The sequence below is a fragment of the Cebus imitator genome, unplaced genomic scaffold, assembly GCF_001604975.1.
Source record: "Cebus imitator isolate Cc_AM_T3 unplaced genomic scaffold, Cebus_imitator-1.0 Scaffold245, whole genome shotgun sequence".
Classification (NCBI taxonomy): Eukaryota; Metazoa; Chordata; class Mammalia; order Primates; family Cebidae; genus Cebus; species Cebus imitator.
This window is the reverse complement of record NW_016107560.1, coordinates 1,107,108-1,131,346: the sequence shown is the minus strand read 5'-3', so window position 1 is coordinate 1,131,346 and position 24,239 is coordinate 1,107,108. Positions and strand designations below refer to the sequence as shown.

Below are 24,239 nucleotides of genomic sequence, written 5' to 3'. Positions count from 1 at the left end.
ATATGACAGCACTTGGAGAAGCATAGATTTCTTTTATATTAGAAATGTAGCTGAAATCATGCTCCACATTGATCACTGACATATTTAGCTTCATTTTTAAAGGTAAAACCATAGTATTTAGCAATATATTTATTTTTAAAAAGACACAGTATCTGAAGAAAAATAACCAGCTTGATTTAACTTTTATGCTCATCACTCTTTTTTTGAATACATGTATTCATTGGTCAAGAAATATCATAAAATATGTTACTTTCAAGCCTTCATTTAATATTTATTTTAAAGAGGGAATCCTATTTTATATATCTTGCTGGCCTGTATTTTGATAGTATAAAATAACTAAATGGTATTTTAGTATTCATTCAGGATAATTCCTAATTCCGCATACAGTCTCTACCTGACCTACTAGCAGCCATACCAAAATTTGAGCTATTTCTATCAATGGTATCCCTGAGATACCATTGTACTTCAATGGCCTAATGTATTCTAGCACACATCAACCAACCTTTTAGCTTGTGTTTGTCATTTAAATTATTTGTTAACTAATTATGGATTATATAATACATATTCTTAGACACTTGCTAATTAATTTCTGACTCTGTAGGCCATTTGACCAAGAATTATTAAGTCATATGTGATGGAGACAAATCACAACAATCACTGTGATTAATTGCAGAAAATTATCCCACCACATTAGATAATAAGCAAATCATAACATAGAATAAAATGTTTATAGGATATAATATATAATATTTTACATAATATTGGTGTGTTAAATAAGGAAAATAAATGTCATTTAATGTGACCCATTAATTTTCTTCTTTTGAATATAACAATTTTGATTGGCAGCCTTTTAAAAACATCAGTTAATGCTATACATCAGAAGTATGAATTGACCTAAGATGAAAAATGACTGGTTAAATCATTCAAGTTAAATAATATATATAACCTTGATCTTGATATTCAGTTGAGCAGCTACCTTTTTAAAATTATTTTATTATTTACAGAAGCTATTCTGTAGTCAAAAGTAACTTTATGTGTAGCAACTATCATGATCCTATTCATTAATCACTGTAATTTTATAGCTAGAAAATTAAAACTTATGAAGTTAAGTTATATATCTAACTAGTCAGAGCTAGGACAGAAACCCTATTATCTTGACTTTCATCTATGAAAGCTTTGTCGTATTAGCCTGCCTCATTAATGATAATTTCATTCTCAGTGGAGCTTTTTACCTGGACTCTATTCTTACTAAATATTAATTTTTTGAATACTAAATTATAAAGCAGACAGAAAAAAATTATAAGGCCAGAAGAAATACATATCTTTCTTAGAGAATTAAATTAGAAATCATGTTATGCTTTAGCCTGGATAATTTTACAATGATAAATATAATCAAAGATTAAAATATTCTCAGAAACCTTTACTGTTACAGAAACAGTTACTCAATATCTTCATATTTGCAAATACAATGAGACAGAGAAAATTTGAGGATCATTATACATTTTTAAATTTTTCCTATTTACGCTAGTAAAAAAAATCAATAAATGGAGGTCTAACAAGAATCAACACAATTTTAGTCAATATAGCTTGCAATGCATTTTTAGAAAAAGCAATATTAATCATCACATTTTTGCTAGTAGTCATAATGATACAATTATTTTTTTAAGAGTAGCATCCAAATAACTGATACGTAATTGCTGGAAAATTCTCTTTTCCTAAGGTGCAGCAGTTAAAAATGTACCAGCTTTACAAATACTAATAAGGATATTATTTTTAAAAGAGCTGCTTGTTATAAGTCAGTTATCTGTAAAAAAGCCCTCTATGTATATTAACTATCTTAATTAATTCTTAGAACACTTTTCTTATGTATTCATAACTTATTTGTTTATTCATTGCTTCATTTATTTATTTAGAAAGAAGAAAGGCTAAGTAATTTTATCTAAAGTTAAACAAAGCTGAATTATGCTTCCAAGTCTTTTTAATTCCAAAACTCATACTTACTATCTACGAAAGTAAAATTATTAGGCTGCTTATGACCAAAGCCCATAATCGGTTTATCTAATTCAAACTCCTAATCCACATATTTCCTTAGTCCAACTTTAAGGAGAAAGAAGAATAGGTAAATATTCTGCCTCCATTCTGTACAGCTTGATATGGCTGAAACAATGTTAGGCTAGGCATCTTTGACCTTGAAAAACAACTTTACCATTGAGACACTTATTATCCTCATCTGCACTATATAGATAATAATATTTGCGTGATTCTCAGGGTAGTTTTGCATTAAAAAGCAGTATTACACTTTAAAAAGTAAAGTCATTTATAAAAATAAAGTGGTAAAATTATCTATCAAGCTATAATTTTAATTAAAAACAATCATTTGTGGATATACAAAGAATATGTATTATCATCAACGAATGACCTGAAAATCCTTTAGCTGATTTGGAAGTAGACCAGTTATTAAAATGAAGATTGGCCTCATTTCAAAGTAGAGTATTTTATATTTATACGTGGAGACATTTTAAAAATTCATCCAATTTGTCCTTACGTGGGTCATTAATGGAAATTGAAAGACTTAGCTCTCAAAGAAAGGCAGTAATATTAAAATACAAAATGGACTATTTGTCCAAGTTTATTTATAGTTTTTAACTTCTGAAGAATGACACACTTCACAGCTATAATTTTTTACACTGAAAATTTACTTAGAACTTTTAACTTCTGTAAAGTTAAATGCAGCTACAATTTCTTACATCAAATGTAATTAATAAAAATTATAGATATCTTATGGTTCCTAAATAGGCATTGCTGGGAAAAACATAAATATTGACATGAAATATTTACAGATAATTTATAATACTGTTTGCATTCCTATACCTTACACAAAAAAAGTATATTCTTTTAAAAGGCATTGCTCCTGTTAGAACTAATTATTTAAAATTTTAAGGGCAGCTTACATGTAGGTATCTGTGAACAACCGGTTTTTATTCTTCTGTTTCCATGAAATATAGAACCAGCTGGCTTTGCTACATGGTTTCCTTATAAATAACCTTTCAAATAGGATTCCCTAGTCCTGCAGGTTTAAACTAAACCCTCTGATTTTTTTCTTATCATCCCCTAAATTGAAATGTTTTGCTCATTTGTGCTTCTATGACTCTGATTTATATCTGTCTTCTACATTTGTTATTTAACTATACACTGAAGAACATTCTATGTGCCCTCAAGAAAATTTTTGAGCTATCAGTGCACTGGAAAAATGTAATTATTTAGAGATTGTCTTAGACCAAATTTACCAGTGTTCTATAATAAAAACAACTACATTGACCAAAATAGACTACATCCTAAAAAACAACAATATCACATAGATTTAAAAATCTATGTGTGTTCAAGATGAGATACCTATTACACAAATTCAGTATCTGACCAGTAATTCATATATACATTTTTTAAATTTCTGAGAGATATTTACTTAGTTTACGTGTAAGTAATAAGAGAAGGAATACTTTTGGCTTTAAGATTCTTTTATGTCAGGAAACTCAATAATTTATATTCAGACAGTTCAATAGAAACAATTTGTAAAAGTAAATACATTTTCAAATACATGGGGAAAATATTATTTTTATATACAAATCACATGAAAAGATATCAAACTATAGAAGTTATGTTGCTGTTCTTGCTGAAAACCTAAAAAAAAGAAAAATTATGTATGTCTGTTAAAAGTAGACATATTCAAATATTTAAGAAATGCATAGTTTTAAGCATAATCATTCTTAATATTATAAAATAGTTTAACAAAAATTTAAATTATTATGATATCTTAAAATTCTTGCTCACAAAGCCAACATATTATAAATATTACCAGAAAAAACATAGCTCAGTATATAAGCAGCTTGTTACAGCCAGAAGTAAGTCTTAGAAGAGGGAAACAAAACCTTTCAACCAAATCTAAAATGTTATAATTGTCTCAGATATACAACAATTTCTTCAATTTCTTTCTCAGTGAAACTTCAGTAGAAATATATTTAAAATCAAAGAAAAGGTAAGGCAAAAAGTATATTAATTATAAAATGCATGTGTTGATTAGTTACATTTTCAGGCATATTCAGATGAGAAAGGTTTTGGAGTATTTTAAAAGTTTGAATAAATAAAAAGCAATGTGTCCTTGATGCATTAATAATTACATCACAATTAAATCCATGTTTACAAAAATTATGATACACCATCTTTTGGTTATCTGAAAGGAATGCAATTTCCATTTTTAAAGCGTTTTAAGGTCCATATATTTCAACATTATTTTCTGTTTTTATTTTTAACCTGCTCTCATTTGAAAAAGAAACATTTGCATATTAATCTTAATTATCCAACAACTTATAAGAAAGACTATCATCATCAAGAGCTATTTGTTTTCACTAACATTTACAATATGCGTTATAAAAAGCATTTTGTTTTTATCTATAAATTAATATATTATAATTTGAACATTATCATTAAAAGTAAGACAACATATTCATTATTTATCAATTTTATTCACAAAGTTCACATTCAACTAAACTTCATATATATCTGATAAACTATTTAGTTACCAACACATTTGTGCTTACCTTCAAAGGGCAAAACACAATTCATTGTAGATTTATTTCTCAGTAAATAAATATGTATTGAGTAAATAATTGATCTCACAAGTGTTTATCTTATTTTTGAAACTTAAGAAAGCTAGGTTAAAGATGCAAGTATGATAAGTAAAAGTCAGCTGAATTTCTGTATGTTCTCAAACATATGACAAGATCTAAGACTATCTTATAGCTAATTTTAATAAATTAAGTAATGTGTTAAACAGCCATATAAATTAACCTAAATTTTCTCAAGAAAAATGAAGAATTGAGCCTAAGAACCTTATTTATCACAACAAATAAAATGAGTCATTTCCAATGAATCCATAATTATTTGATTTGCCATTTTGAATTATATAGAAAAATATTTTTTTCTTTATGATACTCTTTTAAAAGTTTACTGCAGTCAACTTCATTCTTAATTTAAATGATAGGTAGATAGATAGATGATAGATAGATAGATAGATGATAGATAGATAGATAGATAGATAGATAGATAGATAGATGATAGTACATAGAAAGAGAGAGAGATATTAGGCCACCAGGCACTATTTGAGGCCTTGCAGAGACAAACAAAAAACATTTGGTCTTTGTCCTAATGGCATGAAGAATTTAATAGGTGAAAAGGTACCCGCACACAGAAACAAAGAATATGAATAAAATAGTGTTAAAGGGATAATGGAGCTGTGCCTAGGGGTACACAGAGTGAAGATATCTAGACTTAATGCAGGAAATGGTTTGAAATGGGAAAAGATCTTCCCTTCTTTCTCAAAAGGAGATATATGTTTTTAGATTATCACAGTACCTGAAATAAACTAAGTAAAATGATAAAATAGATGAGTCACAATTTTTTTTCATTAGAGTAGGAAATGAAAACATACTTCCAATTCTTAGAAACAAGCTATGATCTGTCATTATATCTTTTGATTTGGAAAAGCTTTCTGGACTAGCTAATGTCTCATTTTAAATGCCTAATACAAAGTGTTTGTGAGAGTTTGCAAGTTAGAATAACAGATAACATTTGCTCCAGTCAAAAAGAAGACTATGATTTGGGAAAGTGAGAGTTAAAATGTAGTGTGGCTATGGTAAAGGTGCAAATTGAAGAGGAACAAAAGGTAAAACTACAGCAGTGGACAGGGACAGGTCTGACACGGTCTCATCTGCTAATCTAAGAAATCTGGGTTTCGTTGTGGAAGCTATGTAGAGACAGTGTGCAAAGTACTGCAGTGTGTGACTAGCATGCTCATGTAATATCCACTCAGTTATTTCTTTCTAGTGTAATGTTAATGTTTCATTGTTTCAGTTTGAAAAGGTACGTTAATTTTATTTTTTAATTTTTAGAAGGTCATATAGATCCACAGAACAAGAGATCTGGGTAATATCTGAAAATTTCAACTTAACTTGAACATAATAGCAATGATGCACATTATATTACAAAATTAAATCATCACATTCTTTGTTTTGTTTTAAATAAATACTTGCAAAACAAAATTGTGCTAGAGATACAGCCTAGATAAACCAAATGAACGGGACACAAACAGGTACGTACAATAGAATGCCATATATCATCAAGAGACTAATTCATTTTATTTTAATACTGATCTAACTTTAAGAAAATTATTACATATGGATAATTTGAGATTCCAAGCAGAAAACCCATATTTCTTCTATGATATTCATTCTATATTATGCATTAACATAGGAAATATCACATTTATTAACAAATACTGAAAATGATAATTAATGAGTTAATATTTCTTCTTTTGTTAGTTCTTCAGACTTAATTGCAAAATTCATTTTGACACTTTAGAAATAGTTATAACATAAAAAGTTACTTAGACACATAAATGCAACCAATATTTGATTTACCCAAGCCAGCATAAATAACAATCCTGAATGTTTTGTGAAAACAAATCACGTTATTGTCTGAATTCTTCAAAAACTTTAGTTATTTTAGTCATAGACAAAATGAGGTTATAAGAATATACACTTATGAAAACACTCCCTAGTGTCAAGTACTATAATCAAGCAAAAATGTAGAAATACTGTATCCAAAATTCTGACTGCAGGAAGGATAAATAATTATGATATAAGTTACTAGATACAAAGGAGGATTTTTATTTTCAAAAATAATATTAAAGGTGCAAACACGACAAAGAATATTGGAAAAATATATTTACCTTGTATTCCTGTATGGCATTATTTTCAAAATACCACTTTTCTGCTCTTTACATTTAGCAATAAAAGCTCATAAACCTCTTAAATATTAAAGATTATATCATCTCACTCTGCCACAGTGGTCAAAGTCTAAAATATAGTGAGTTTTATCAAAAACAAAAGAGGTGTTTACACACAAGAGTAAATAATATACTAGAAGACTTTAAAATGTTAGTTTTTTTCATATCCAGATCAATTAATTTGCATACAAAAAGTATCATGTAGACTCTGAAAGGGTTCTTTTTCTAGTCTTCCTCATATTTATAGAAATGAGGAAATTATAGCATTAGAAATATGGAATCTGAATGAGGCGACAAATTTTTCAAGGATAATACAAAAAACATTTATGCAAATGACTACCTGCATTAAATGCAAAATATAGCAATAGCCTCAATATTTTTGAAGTTTATACATATTTTTAGAAGGTCTCCCGTGTAAAAAAAATAAATAAATAACCAATTAAGAATACTATTAAATGGGAAAAAGAAAATATAATATTTTCACAAACTCATTAATATAGAAAATTAACTAATTTCTCCTATGAAAGCTAACATCTTCCTTAAACTAGAAATGTATTGGACTAAAGCTATTCAAATGAAAACTTGCTCTTTAAATTGAAACTGTTAACCCATGTTGTATATAAAACCTCTTTTTTAATCTGCAGATTATTTTTTCTTTCATATTACAGTTTCTAATTTTTACTCAATTAACTATATCTCATCAGTAAGCCACAATGAACTTCAAGCCACAAAAGTTTTTTTTTTTTTTTTTTTTTTTCAGTCTCTAATAAGAGTAGAAATAGCTATTTGTCCTGAAGCTGGCTACAATTAAACATATTACAACTAAATTAAAAATCATAAAGGTGATCATGAGTCATTATATTTTGTTATGTAATGAATGACAGACAATTTGGAGCAATAGTTCTAAGCATTATCCTTAGTTGGTAAAATAAAAAATCTTTTGGTTTGTGTTTTAATATAACAACAAATAATGTTTTAAATTTAAACTGTAAAAAAGTGACATTTACCTTTTCCAATTGAGCGTTTTTTTTGGATTTGTATAAAAATTCTCCCACTGCCACAAAAACTGAAAGCACCAAGCCGGCTGCCAGAACAATGAAGATGCCACCAATATTCTGAACCCCCAGGGCGCTGGCCTCTTTGCTCTCCTCTTCTGGGCAACCATTGCCCCTCCACCATTTCTCCTTCATCATATGCAGCTTGCCTTCCTCTTGCAGCTGAAGAATTGCTATAGTAATCTTGTCTCGATATGGAGAACCTAAGAAAGGAGAAGTTATGTTAACTATTCAAAGAACCTGGAATTTCATAATTAAAGGTTAGCAAGATGAGAGGAGGGCAGGGATTTTTCAAAATGCTTCAAACTGTGCCAATGTTTTTTCAGAAGAGAAAAACAAGTAGAAAAGAAAAAGGCATAGACATTTAATAAGATGATTAAAGTGGATAGCTTTGCTAGATATTGAGGGATTAAATGAATTTTGTTTTAAGAAAGACTATGTCTTCTAAATGGTGGACTCGGCTCACAGCCTCAGAAAATAGTAAGAAATAATCTGCAAAGGGAAATGGATAGAGTACAAAGATGTTTCATTCATATCTACAAATTATTATACACTGAAACCAGAGCACTGATAAAACAGCTATCTCTATTTTTAGAAAACTTGTGAAAAAAATGGTGTTTCTCAAGATTAAATGCAGTAATTTAAGGAAACGGTTAATAATAAGCTTTATTCAATGGTACCTTCTCCTTTGCAGATAATGGGCACTCATATCTGTTATGTGATGTGCATATCAGAAGTCACAGGTTGTATAGACTTGGATAATTTTTAGTCACTATGGTAATTTACTTTATAAATCAAGGGGCTTACAGCCTGATATTGTAAAAATCTGGGGGGTTATCAGTTTATTCATTAAAAGACAATTTTTTCCCCAGTGGAGGCAATAATATAAATAAAATTTAGTGTTTATGCTAAGTGGAAGTACATACTCACCTGCATTAGATATTACATGATAAGTAATATCTTTGCTAATTCTTTGGCTGTAAACATATAAAAATATAGAAGCATATGCATTTTTCTACACATGTTCCAAGGGATTGGTTTTATTGCTTTATCTCACCCAGAAATAGCCTGCTACTAAAGTGAAATCTTCCTCCTAAGACACTATACTGAACATTCCATTTTTTTATGTACAAATTCACTCATACTGTTTCCCTGTTTGCAGAAAAATGCTAAACATTTCAGGTTTTATTCAATATTGCCTGTAATTTTGTTTTGATTTATATGTGTCTACATCTATACATCATCTCTTTTAGTAAGAGAAGGCAATGTAAAAGCAGAAAGATGAGAATCATAGAATGTAAGTAACCTGTTGAAAAAGTTGGAGAAATGAAGATCTACCAAACCCAACTGGAGAGCTGTTTCTTTAACATAATCTTTTATCTATTCAGAAGCTGTAGATGTGTATGGCTTCTCTACATTTTTTACAGCTTTCCTAAATAAGGGCATTGGTCATTTCTATAATTAGAAGTCAAATATTTTCTTTTCATTATGCAATAACGCTTAAGTATACTGGAAGAATTTCTGCTTCTCAGTTTTTTCCCTGTGCTCTTAAAATACTAATCTAACACCAATGTTCAGTGTAAATTCTCCCCCTCAACCACTTCTGATTTCAATACATTAGCCCACTTTATACTAATTTCTATCTTTGTCACTCACTTACTGGGCATTCAGCCTAGGTTCCCTGGTATTCTTATTTACCGGTGGGGATATGGCCTATTTTTCTAAGTACATTACAAGCTTTTTGGTATGGAGGATATCAATCTGTCAGTCTATCCAATCAGTCCATCCATCCATCCATCCATTCATTTATTCAACAGATGTAGAAAGATGCATGTGCTTCAATATTTTTATATGTTTCTGGTTAATGAATTAGCCAAAATATCACTTATGTAATATCTAATGCAGATGAGTATCTACCTCCGTTAGAATAAACACTAAAGAACACTAAATAAACATCCATCTGTCTGAATTCTCAATGATTTTCAAATAATAGGTTCTTAACAAATGTTTGCATATTCTGAGGAGCATAATAACTCATCAAAAGCATTTTAACATAATGTCAGAGCAATAACATGGTCCTTGAGTCTCTGTGATATGTAATAAAACACCATAAACTAAGGTAATTTTGTTTGACTATTCAGTATTTATTAATTTGCTGTATCTAGCCTGGCACCAGCTGCAAGATCAATTGTATAGGCTTCTATAGAATTCTATAATCTATAGAATGATGAAATTAGAAACAGTATATGCAAGAAATCTTGTGCTAATAATATTTGTGATAATGGCCACACCTGAAACTTGTAATTTCTTTTCTTGTGTGGTTTTGTTTTGTTTGTAGACAGTCTCGCTCTTTCACCCAGGCTGGAGTGAAATGGTAGAAATTATAATTTCTACTTATAGAAATGACCAATGCCCTTATTTAGGAAAGCTGTAAAAAATGTAGAGAAACCATACACGTCTACAGCTTCTGAATAGATAAAAGATTATGTTAAAAAAAAAACAGCTCTCCAGTTGGGTTTGGTAGATCTTCATTTCTCCAACTTTTTCAACAGGTTACTTACATTCTATGATTCTCATCTTTCTACTTTTACATTGCCTTCTCTCACTAAAAGAGATGTATAGATGTAGACACATATAAATCAAAACAAAACTACAGGCAATATTGAATAAAACCTGAAATGTTCAGTATTTTTCTGCAAACAGGGAAACAGTATGGGTGAATTTGTACACACAAAAAAATGGAATGTTCAGTATAGTGTCTTAGGAGGAAGATTTCACTTTAGTAGCAGGTAGGATCATGGCTCACTGCAATCTCCGCCTCTTGGGCTCAAGTGATTTCCCCTGCCTCAGCATCCTGAGTAGCTAGGATGACAGGCACCAGCCACCGCATCTGTATTTTTAATACAGATGGGGTTTCACCATGTTGCCCAAGCTGGCCTTGACCTCCTAAGCTCAAGCAATCCACCCACCATGGACTCCCAAAGTACTAGGATTACAGGCATGAGCCACGGTGCCCAGCCTGTAATTTCTTTTCCATAAATATAATTTTAAATAAGATTTGGGGAGGGTGATTACTTGGAAAGTAGACATTCAAATATAGAAAATTCCTAATCCACCTAAATATTTTGTGAGAGCTCATTTCTCACTTTGAGAACCATAGAAATAATATAATTTTATTGCCAACTCACTATATGCACCAACTGCATTGGGATGTCTATTTCAGTATCTTCAAACACAATATTCTTCATTATACTCTCAAGAACAAAACAAGACAAATAAACAAAAGCAACCTACTTTTCAGCAAATGATGGACAACTCTTGATTTCTTGCCAGCTGCACTTCCTATTTCCAGCATTATTGTGAATATCCTAATTTCCCATTGCTAGCAAACCTCAGCACACTTGCTTTTATGAACATGGGAATGTTTAAATGATATTTGATTTGAATCAAATATACAAAGCTAATGGTCTTATTAGGCTTTTAACAGAGTGAAATAATATAGGGAATATAATCAATGCCAATAAATCACTGACATGTTTTACTTGTCATTCCATCATTGATCTAGTTTAAACATTTTTTAAAGGACCAGTAATTTAAAAATGAATTATTACTTCCTTAATACATAATTTGATGCTCCTTTGGAAGTATTTCTACAAATATGACAGTTGAAGTCAAATGTGGACTGAAATTTCAGCTAGTTGAAAAATCTCAGGGACACACTAAGACCAAAGAATGAAAGTATCTTCCATTCTTCTAGTGACATGAACAGCCATGCACTTAGCTCTAATGAAGTGAACAATCATTAATTATGTAAATAGAGACAGTTTCTCTCAAGTCCAAACTCCCACAACAATCCATATGCTGGCAAACAAAGAACTGATGGTATTGAATTTCAACTGAGAGAAGCTTAGAAGTCATACTTTAAGGTTGCCTTCAAGAAATATATTTTTTCAAGAGGTCTCTAGGTTTAATTAGAAAACAACTAAAGAAAATTTAAATGTGTGTATGATAACATGCATTATTGTAACTTAGAGTCAATTTTCAGACTGTTAAGAGAGCAAATAACAATAAATGAATGCAGGAAGATAGACAAAAAATCTGGAAAACTGCAACACTCCAAATAGACAGATGGCCTTCAGTTTCAGTTTTACTAAAAACCTTCTGAGAATATATGGTCATAGGGTGACCATATATTTTCACTTTTTGTGAGATCCTATGACATATTTTATCTAAAATTTGCACATTTAAAATGTTGTCAAATAAATTATTTAAAAGAAGATTCAGGATAAGCCAAACACTTTTAAAGCCGAATTTGGTTGGAATCTTCACTCCAATCTCTGAGCTTTGGTTCTTTTTATATTACTGCTCTCAGTGGGCCTTTTTTTAGTTATTTAAACAAATTCTCCATACAGACAGTAAGGAACTGATATGTTTGTAAAATGATCTTTCTACAAATTGCTGAAAGATCCCATTTGCATAGATCTGCTTGCAAACAGACAGGGAAAGGAAAGAAGGAAAGAAGGAAGAAAGGAAGGAAGGAAGGAAGGAAGGCAGGCAGGCAGGCAGGCAGTCATGGTACATATGTTTACTGCATAGTGAAGCCTCTTCATATGTCAGATGTATAAGACCTGATACTCAAAATGAGCCCTCAAAGGATGTATAGAGGCAGTTTTAAGTCACATACAATGAGAGCGTTAGATGGGTACATAAAAACTACACAAGTATCAAGCCAGAATTTCCTCAACAATCAAATTATTGTCTCTAAGTGTCCCTTTTATATTAAATTTTAATCAAATATTTTTATGTAATATTGTGATTTCATGAGAATCTCTCCCAAGACATAGATTAAAACTCTTTAAGAGATTAAACTGTGATTATTATAAACAGTGAACACAAATCTCACCAAATATTTCAAATGTAACTTGCTGGATTTATTAAATTGAGTTATTCCTACCTTCTTTCTCTCCCTTCCTTTCTTCCTTCCTTCCTTTTTCCTTCTTCCCTTTTTCCCTTCTTTTCCTTCCTCCCTACTTTCCTCCCTTTCTCCCTCCCTACTTCTTCATTCTTCTGTCCTCTCTTTCGTTTTTCTCTATCTTTCCTGTCCTTTTTATATCTTATTCTGTTTCCTTCCCCTTCCTTCCCTAACTTCCACTTCCCTCCCCTGCTCTTCTCTCCCTTCTCCCTCTATCATTCTTTCCCTTACCCCTTTTTCCTGCCTCCTTTCTTTCCTCTCTATCATTCTAAGAAGCTTACTTGTAGAATGAAATGCACAAGTAGTTCTAAACACTTAATTTTAAAGTCTAAGTCTACCATATACAATATATTGATTTACTTATTCTATTGCCTTTTTACTATTCTGTACAAACTCTCAATTTTATAGACCAACATTTTTCTACTTATCTTATTTCATTACATCTAGACAATACAGAAATAATAAAATAAATGCAGTTAGCATTTCTTTTAACTCTGAGGGAGGCTTATTGATTGATAAATAACTTTTCTTTAAAGATTGCACTGTGGCTCACACCTGTAATCCCAGCACTTTGGGAGGCCGAGGCGGGAGGATCGCCAGGTCAAGAGATCGAGACCATCCTGGTCAACATGGTGAAACCCTTTCTCTACTAAAAGTACAAAAAATTAGCTGGGCATTGTGGTGCACGCCTGTAATCCCAGCTATTCAGGAGGCTGAGGCAGGAGAATTGCTCGAACCCAGGAAGTGGAGGTTGCAGTGAGCCAAAATCCTGCCATTGCACTCCAGCCTGGGTAACAAGAGTGAAACTCCATCTCAAAAAAAAAAAAAAAAAGATTGCACAGCAAATTGTTCAATAATGATCATGCTGAAATCACATTATGCTATATTTAAAAATATATCCTGAAATCAAGTATTCTATATTTAACATGCTGAAATTGCATTATCTTACATTCTGGTAACCTCTCATTCAGCCTTTCAAATGTTTCTTTACTTTCAAATCAAGCTTCTGTATATCTTAATCAATTACAAGCATCAGAAACAAAACCATTCTTGCTTTTTATACAAGAATATTTCCCAAGCTGGATATTCCCACATGCCCTTCTGCTTTTGGTAAGTGTACATCTGTTTGATTTTTAAAAGATTACTTGTTCAAGTAATCTTGAAAAATACTATATATCAAATACATCTCATGCAAATTCACATTATACATTTGCAAAATAAAGGCTTCCATGTATCTACTAAAAGAATGAACAGAACATATTAAATAAAATTTGTTTGTAATGTTTAAATTTATTGTCAGGAAGAATTTTTCCCTCTTGCTTATTAATGTCCCCATAAATTCTTTTCTTTTAAATTCAATTTGTGCTGCTTTAGAAACAATAATTACTATTAATACTTGTAAGGTAAGATAACCTTAGGTAGCAATTACTATTGTTATTACATGTGTTTTCTCTGTTGAAAATATGTTGTCCCTTGGTTAGATTTTTCTGTCTGACCCTATGTAGTCTTCTTTCTGCCTTGGAATTTATACATTGTGAACTCAGAGCTTATCTTTTTTTTTTTTTTTTTTTTTTTGTAGACTCTCATTTTCTTCTATTGCTCCGTGTGCTTCATAAGAATTCACAGCAAACTGCTTGTATTGAAACACATTTCCACAGATGGCTTCAAAGTCTCTTTGCAAGATATTTTTGTGGGACAAGAGTTATAAGAACTATTTAAATATATCTGTGTATTGAAATTGATGAAACCAATTTTTAAGAAATAATAAAAAGATGTTTTGTTCTTCCTTATTAGAACTCAAATCCTTCATACATGTAGTTAAAAGTCTAAAGGGCTTACTGGGTATTGCTTTTTTCATATGACATATCTTCCCTGGCCACCTCCTAAAGGTCATTTGTTTCTTTAATTTTATATTCATTAGTTATTCAGATATTATAATTATATTATATTACATGCTGTATATAACCTAGAATTAGGCAGTGGTCTGGTACTAGTTGCTCCCTTTGGGTCTGGAAAAATATTTTTATGAAGTAGACTACTAATAATATGACATTTCTTCTAGCTTGTCATTACTCCAATATACTATGCATTGTTTGAAATATACTAATATACATGCCTTGTGGATATGAGATTATAACATAATCATTAATCATATAACATTCCAGGGACTTGCCTCAAAAAACTCTAATAATGCTTTAGTTACTCCCCTATTTTGAAAAAGTTCAGTCTGTTAAGTGTTTCCAAAACACACCCCAAACTTGAAATCAGTTTAAGTATTGGCTTAAGACCAGATCAGACCACCTCTCAGGTAGGTTAGCAACCAACCCTTACTCACCTATTTCATTAAGCATTAATGTAGTGCATATCACATAGTAAGCATTAAATAAATATTTTTAAAATAACCTGATGAATTCAAAAAATGATCAACTATAGGTAAAATATGTCATTAGAATTTTAGTATTGGACTTCTTCTCAAGCTCTTCTTAAATTTAATAGAATACATAGCATTAATAAGCAGGCTTATTTCACACTTCTTGTATTGACCACCTAGAATATGTGGTGACAAAAAAGTTTACAAATTCTTATGCTTATTTAATCACTATATATTAGTTTGATATTTTATTTAGTCAAGAATTCTTTTATACAATATCATAATATCTTTTTCTTTTCCTCTGTAGAACTTGCCTCAGTTTAAACTAAAAAGTACCCTGATTATTTGATTAATATTTATTGATCCCAATAGGCAGGGGTGGCATTTATTTTGTTAGTGTAATACCTTGTACACAATAGGCATAAAATATTTATGGAATGAATGCATGCATACATAAAGTAACATAATAATTACCTAATAATTTTTCATGCATTCTTGCAATTTTATCTTCAGCAATTTGAATTACTTAGCCAACTGTATCTATAATTGTATGTAATCTATATCTAATAATTATCTCCAATAATTAGAATATATTTATATAAAGTGAAGCATTTATTATGTAGCAATTAAACATTTCATGGGCCCATTTCTAACTTTCTTTTAAGAGCAGCTAAAGTGGGGTACGGTTATTCTCATCACTCCTTATATTTTCTTTTTAAGGTTGATTTGGTTTGGCTGTGTGTCCCCACCCAAATCTCATCTTGAATTGTAATCCCATATATCCCACATGTCGTGGGAGAAACCTGGTGGGAGATAATTAAATAATAGGGGCAGTTTCTCCCATACAGTTCTCAAGGTAGTGAATAAGTCTCATGAGATCTGATGGTTTTATAAGGGATTTCCACTTTTACTTCTTTCACATTCTCTCTTGCCACCACCATGTAAACTTCTGCTGTGATTGTGAGGCCTAGCCAACCATGTGGAACTACGAGTCAATTAAGCCTAGCTTTCTTCCCAGTCTTGGTTATGTCTTTATCAGCAGTGTGAAAAATAACTAATAATAGGTATACCATTGAAAGGCTTTAATTTTATAGAAGTATAAGAAATTCATGAGCAAAAATGATAAAGATACAAAAAAAGTAAATTCACCTTTAAGAATATATCAATCCATAACATCTTAATCACAAAATGGTACATACCAGATAAAAGTGGACAAATCTTTATGATACTTAATAATCTTTTCACATTGCATATCTGTTCAATCATTACCTTGCTGAAAATTTTGTAATGGTGCTCTTGAGCTATCAGGTAAAATACTAATTCCTAACTAGGTCATACAATTTCTTCTTTTTTTTTTTTAATCTATTTCAAGCTTTCTGTATTAGTTCGTTTTCACACTGCTGATAAAGACATACCTGAGACTGGGAGAAAAAGAGGTTTAATTGGACTTATATTTCACATGGCTGGGGAGGCCACAGAATCATGGCGGGAGGCAAAAAGCACTTATTACATGGCAGCAGTAAGAGAAAAATGAGGAAGATGCAAAAGCAGAAACTCCTGATAAAACCATCAGATCTCATGAGACTTATTCACTACCATGAGAACAGTGTAGGGGAAACCACTCCCAAGATGCAAGTATCTCCCACTGGCTCTCTCCTACAATACATGGGAATTATGGGAGTATAATTCAAGATGAGATTTGAGTGGGGACACAGAGCTAAACCATATCACTTATTTTCTGAATTTATGCTCTTCCTCCTATATCTAACCTGATAACAATACAAACAAGTTGAATTTTCCTCTCCAGGGGTGACCTTTTTTCACTCTTCTTCCAATTTTTGAGTTGAACTTTCATCAAGATAAATCTCTTATGCTGATCTTTTCATTTCTTTACACATTTTTCCTAGGCTGACACAAAGATACACATAATCTCTCTCTTTTAGAACCATAGCATATTTGTATATACTCTGATATACTATTTGGTATATATTATTTCATTTTTTAAAATACCTTTTTCTCCATTAAGATGATACTATGAGTGTCCTAATGGCAAGACCATATATGAATCAATTTTTACCCCTACTATCTCACTATTAATCATTAAGGACACAAATATTACTTAGCACAGTTACTATATCCTAAGTATATAATTGTGAACAATATAACCATGACCTCTGCCTTCCTAGAGTTTTCAGTATAAAAAAGAATATATAAAATTTAGCAAGGTTTTACAAACATAAAGGGTAATGTGTTACAGAATTATGTGACAAATGAAACTATAATAACTTAGTCTTCAGGAATGGTAAGCAAAAGAGATTACTTCTATTTGATAACATGAGTAAGAATGATAACTCTTCTTTTATTTTTGCTACATTTTCCTTACTTATCTCTCTCCTTTTCTCATATACATTCCATTTGGAAATGTATATATGGGAAAGGAAAATGATAGTGAGAGCATCTCAAATCCATGTTGTTCACTTCTTCTAGATTTAAAGGACAGAATGAGGTACAAGATATCAGGACCATGGAAGAATTTAGTCAACTATAAATCGCATTGTTCATGTAGAAACAAGAGGAAAGAAGTTAAAAATCATGTGGTATCAAGATAATAAAGATATTTTCTAAAGATAAACCTAATAAATAATTAGCTAAAAATGCAAAGAACTCTTAAACACGGCCATAATAAACAACCCCACTACAAAACGGATAAAAGATCTTAATAAACACCTCATCAAAGAAAATACACAAATACCAAGACAGCATATGACAAGATGCTCCATATCGTATGCCATAAAAGAAATGCAAATAAGTAATGCTTTATTTAAAAAGCATTGAATAAAAATTGAAAGAGTAACTCCTTACCTATCAATAACATTGAATATAAATGAATTCTTCAATCAAAATACATACAATGACTGACTGTATTTCTTAAAAGATCAAATTATATGTTGTTTATAAGAGATTCTTTTTAGCTTTAAGAATATTCATAACAATGGAAGAAGGTATTCCATGCACATGGTAACCAAAAGTCAGCAGTAATGGCTATACTTAGAGTTCAAGTGAAAAACTTTTATAAGAGAAAAAGAAGATCATTATTTAACGATAAAGTAGTAAATTCATCAAGAGGACATAATGATTGTAAATATACAGGTACCCAACATTGAATCACCTAAGTATATAAACAAATATTAATGGGCTGAAAGAAGAAATAAATAGAACTATATTAATAGTAGAAGGCATCAATACCCCACTTTTATTAATAGATAAATCAATCAGAAAGCAAATTAACAAGAAAATACTGGGTTTGTACTATACTTTTGATATGGATTGGCTCTGTCCCCACCCAGATCTCATGTAGACTTCTAATCTCCACATTTTAGGGAGGGACCTAACGGGAGGTAATTGGATCATGGGGGCAGATTTCTCCCAAGCTTTTCTTATGATAGTGAGTTTCACGAGATCTGATGGTTTAAGTGTGACACATCCCCCCTGCTCCTGTCACCATGTGTAAAACGTCCTTGCTTCTCCTTAGCATTCTGCCATGACTGCAAGTTTCCTGAAGCCTCCCAGTCATGCTTCCTCTTAAGCCTACAGAACTGTGAGTCAAGTAAAACTCTTTTCTTCATAAATTTCCCAGTGTCAGGTAGTTCTTTATATCAGTGTGAAAACGGACTAATAAAACTTTATACAGTATGAACCTAAAAGAAATATATATGACTTTCCATTCAAGAGCAGTGGAATAGGCTTTCTTCTGAACTGTACATGTAACATTCTCCAAGATAGGGCATACTTTAGGCCACTAAACAAGTCTTAACAAATTCAAGAAGGTTGAAATTATACGTAGCATTGTTTCTGACTGCAATAATATGAAACTGGAAATCAGCAACAAGAGAAATGCTGGAAAATTAACAAGTATGTAGAAATTTTGAAACATGCTCCTGAACATATAATAGGTCAAGTAAAAAATCAAAATAAATGTTAAAAAATATATGAAAAATGACAATAGAAAAACAATATATCAAAACCGACAGAATGCAGCAAAACAGTTCTATGAGGAAACTTTATAGCAACAAATGCCTTTATTTACCAAAAAAAAGACCCCAAATAGCCTGAGATTATGCCTCAAGGAGCTAGAAAAAGAACAAACGAAACTGTAACATTAGCAGACGTAAATTATAAAGATTGGAACAGAAATAAATCAGAGTTTAAAAACCATAGGAAAAAATCAATAAAACCAATAGTTTATTTTGAAAAAATAAACAAAATAGACAAATCCTTTACTAGACTAAGGGCAGAAAGAGAGGAGACTCAAACAAAATCAGAAAGAGAAAAGAGGCATTGAACTGAAAACTCTAAAGCATTATTGAAAGAGATTGAAGACACAATAAATAGAAAGATATGTTCATAGATTGAAAGAATATTGTTAAAAATTTTCTTCCACATGAAGATACGAGATGGCTGAATAGGAACAGCTCTGGAGTGCAGTTCCCAGCAAGAACAATACAGAAGGTGAGTGATCACCATATTTCCAAATGAGTTTTCACTGCCCACACACCAGGAGACTCCCAGGCCTAAAAGCACCACGAGTTTCTAGCATGGCTGTTTCAGCTGGTGCCATGGGTTGGCACACAGAAACTCACACAGATCAGGCTGGATGTTTCAACTGATGCCTGGAATGCCTGGGACACAGAGCCTCCCATTCAACTGAAAGAGAGGGGGCTGAGACAGGAAAACAGGTGATCTGGCTCAGCGGGTACCAACTCCACAAAACAAGCAATCTGAAATGCTCTGGATTGAGAGTTTCACAGCAAGAGCAGCTGGACTCAGGACAGTCCAGCTCAGTGCAGGGAAGGGCATCCAACATTACTGAGGCAGTCTTCCAATATCAAGGCAGTTCTAACTGTATCTCTATAAACAAGATCTCAGCGAAGTTCACATAGCAGCTTGGCAGAGCCCGTGGCAGCTCAGCAATGCCTCTACTGGCAGACTGTGACTAGACTACCTACTTGCTGGGTAGGGTATCTATGAAAAAAGGCAGAAGCACATCAGGAAATTATAAGTAAAGCCCGACCTTCTTAGGACAGAGCACCTGGGAAAAGAGGTGGTTATGAGTTCCACTGCAGCAGACTTAAATGTACCTGCCCAGCAGTTCTATATGGAACAACGGAGCTCCCAGCACAGTACTTGAGCTCCTATAAGGGACAGACTGTCTCCTCAAGCAGCTCCCTGACTCTTGTACACCCAAAGAGACACCTCATAAAGGAGAGCTCAGGCCAACATCTGGCAGGTACCCTTTTGGGACAAAGATAACAGAAGAAGAAACTGGCAAAAATCCTTATTGTTCTGCAGCCCCCATGGGTGATCCCCAAGCAAGCAGGGCCTATAGTGGACCTCCAGCAGTCCTGCAGCAGAGGGGCCTGACTGTTAAAAGGAAAACTAAGAAACAGAAAGAAATAGCTTCAAAATCAACAAAAAGGATGTCCACTCAGAGACCCCACCAGAAAGTCACCAACTACAAAGACCACAGGTAGATAAGGCCACAAAGATAGGAAGAAACCAGTGCAAAAAGGATGAAAACACCCAAAACCAGAATGCCTGTCCTCCTCAAAGAGATCACAACTTCTCGCCAGCTAGGAAACAAAGCTGGATGGTGAATGAATCTGACGAATTGACAGAAACAGGCTTCAAAAAGTGGGTAATAACAAACTTCTCTGAGCTAAAAGAACATGGGCTAACCCAATGCAAAGAAACTTAGAACCTTGAAAAAAGGTTAGATGAAATGCTAAGTAGAATAAACAACTTAGAGAAGAATATAAATGACTTGATGGAGCTGAAAAACACAGCACAAGAACTTCATGAAACACACACAACTATCAATAGCTGAATCAACCAAGCAGAAGAAAGGATATTAGAGGTTGAAGATAAAATCAATGAAATAAAATGAGAAGGCAAGATTAGAGAAAAAAGAGTGAAAAAAATGAACAAACCTCCAAGACATATAGGATTATGTGAAAAGACCTAATCTATGTTTGATAGATATACCTGAATGTGATGGAGAGATGATGAATCCAAGCTGGAAAACACTCTTCAGGATATTATCCAGGAGAACTCCCCAAACCAAGCAAGGCAGGCCACCAATCAAATTCAGGAAATACAGAGAACACCACAAAGATATTCCTCAAGAAGGGCAATGCCAAAGCACATGATCTTCAGATGCACCAGAGTTGAAATGAAGGAAAAAACGCTAAGGGCAGCCAGAGAGAAAGGTTGGGTTACCCACAAAGGAAAGCCCATCAGACTCACAGCAGATCTCTCAGCAGAAACCCTATAAGTCAGAAGAGAGTGGGGGCCAATATTGAATATCCTTATAAAAATAACTTTCAACCTAGAAATTTATATCCACCCCAACTAAGCTTCATAAGTGAAGGAGAAATAAAACCCTTTATGGACAAGTAACTGCTGAGAGATTTCATAACCACCAGGCCTGTCTTATAAGAGCTCCTGAAAGAAGCACTAAACATAGAAAGGAGCAACCAGTACCAGCCACTCCATAAATGTACCAAATGGTAAAGACCATTGACACAATGAAGATAATGCATCAACTTATGGGCAAAACATACAGTTAGCATCAAAATGGCAGTATCAAATTCACACATAACAATATCAACCCTAAATGTAAATGGGCTAAATGCCCCAATCAAAAGACACAGACTAGCAAATTGGATAAAAAGTCAATACCCAACAGTGTGCTGTATCCAGAAAACCCATCTCACATGCAAGGATACACAAAGCCTCAAAATAAAGGGATGAAGGAAGATCTACCAAGCAAATGGAGAGAAAAAAAAAAAGCAGGAGTTGCAATCCTAGTCTCTGATAAAATAGACTTTAAACCAACAAAGATGAAAAGAGACAAAGAAGGGCATTACATAATGGTAAAAGTATCAATGCAACAAGAAGAGCTAACAATCCTAAATATATATGCACCCAATACAGGAGCACCCATATACATAAAGCAAGTTCCTACAGACCTAAAAAGAGACTTAGGCTACCACACAATAATAGGGGGAGACTTTAACTCTCTACTGTCAATATTAGACAGATCAACAAGACAGAAAATTAACAAGCATATCCAGGACTTGAACACAGACCTGGACCAAGCAAACCTAATAGACATTTACAGAACTCTCCACCCCAAATCCATAGAATGCACATTCTTCTCAGCACCGCATCACACCTACTCTAAAATTGGCCACATAATTGGAAGTAAATCACTCCTCAGCAAATGGAAAAATCATTCCACAGAAATCATAACAGTCTCTCAGACCACAGTGCAATCAAGTTAGAACTCAGAATTAAGAAACTAACTCAGAACTGCACAACTTCATGGAAACTGAACAACTGGGTCTTGAATGTTGACTGGATAAATGAAGGGAGAAATAAATATATTTTTTTAAACCAACGAGAATGAAGACACAACGTACTAGAATCTCTGGGACACATTTAAAGCAGTGTCTAAAGGAAAATTTATAGGAATAAATGCCCACATGAGAAGCAAGGACACCGTATCATCCAAATTGAAAGAGCTAGTGGAGGAAGATCAAAAAAGCTCAAAAGCTAGCAGAAGACAAGAAATAACTAAGATCAGAGCAAAACTGAAGGAGATCAGGACATAAAAAACCCTTCAAAAAATCAATGAATCCAGGAGCTGGTTTTTTGAAAAGATCAACAAAATAGACTACTAGCCAGATTAATAAAAAAGAAAAGAGAGAATAATCAAATAGATGCAATAAAAACCAGTAAAGGGGTTATCACCACAGATTCCACAGAAATAGAAACCACCATCAGTGATCACTACAAACAACTCTATGTACATAAATCAGTAAACCTGGAAGAAATGGATAAATTCCTGGACACTTATATCCTCCCAAGCCTAAACCAGGAAGAAGTTGAAACTATCAAGAACACACAATGGAAAAAAGATAGTCTCTTCAATAAACAGTGTTGAAAAAACTGAATATCCACAAGCAGAAGATGTAATTTGGTCTTTTTATCACACCACATAAAAAGGCCAACTGAAAATGCATTTAAGACTTAAAGGCCAGAAATTGTAGAAGTACTAGAAGAAAACATAGGGCAAAAACTATACAACATTGATTTGGGCAATATTTTTTTTAGATTTGAACCCAAAATGCAGGCAACAAAAGCGAAAATAGGCAAATGGGATTACATCAAACTAAAAGCTTGTGCAAAGCAAGGGAAAAAATTAGCAGCATGAAGAGACAACCTACAGATTGTGAGAAAGTATTTGCAAGCCACACACCCAATAAGATGTTAAATCAAAACTATATTAAAAACTCAGACAAGTGGAGAGCAAGAAATTTTTTAAAAAATGAGCAAGGGACCTGAATACACATTTCTTAAAAGAAAACACAGAAATGGCTAACAGAAATAAGGGGGAAAATGTTCAACATTGTTAATCACTAGGGAAAGGCAAATTAAAACCACAATGAAATGTCACCTCACACCTGTTTAGAATGGCTATTACAAAAAAGACAAAAGTTAACTAGTATTGGTGAAGATGCAGAGAAAAGGAAACCCTTGCACACTGTTGGTGGGAATGTGAATTAGTGCAACCATCATGGAAAACAGTGTGGATGCTCCTCAGAAAACTAAAAGTAAAAGTACCGTATGATCCAGCAATTTTACTTTTAGGCATTTACTCAAAAGATTTGAAATCATATTGTAAAGAGATGTCTGCACTTCACTACTCATTGCAGCACTGTTCACAATAGTCACGTTATAGGATCAAACTCATACTTGTAATGGATGAGGGAATAAAGAAAATTTGATATATATACACATAGAGGAATACTAGTCATCCTTAAAAACGAATTAAATTGTGTCATTTGTGACAACCTAGATTGAACTAGAGAATATTATGCTAAATGAAAGAAGCCAGGCACAGAAACACAGATACCACATAGTCTCAGTTACATGTGG

General features: G+C 32.5%; 1 protein-coding gene across 5 annotated transcripts in view; it reads right to left on the bottom strand.

Moving 5' to 3' along the window:
• GRIK2 (glutamate ionotropic receptor kainate type subunit 2) overlaps positions 1-24,239 on the bottom strand; it is a 729,530-nt gene that overhangs the window by 6,655 nt on the left and 698,636 nt on the right. For all 5 annotated transcript variants that reach the window (XM_017498581.2, XM_037727899.1, XM_037727898.1 and 2 more), the window contains exon 16: positions 7,849-8,099. In XM_017498581.2, coding sequence (XP_017354070.1) covers positions 7,849-8,099 — 251 coding nt within the window. The remainder of the gene's footprint in view (positions 1-7,848; positions 8,100-24,239) is intronic.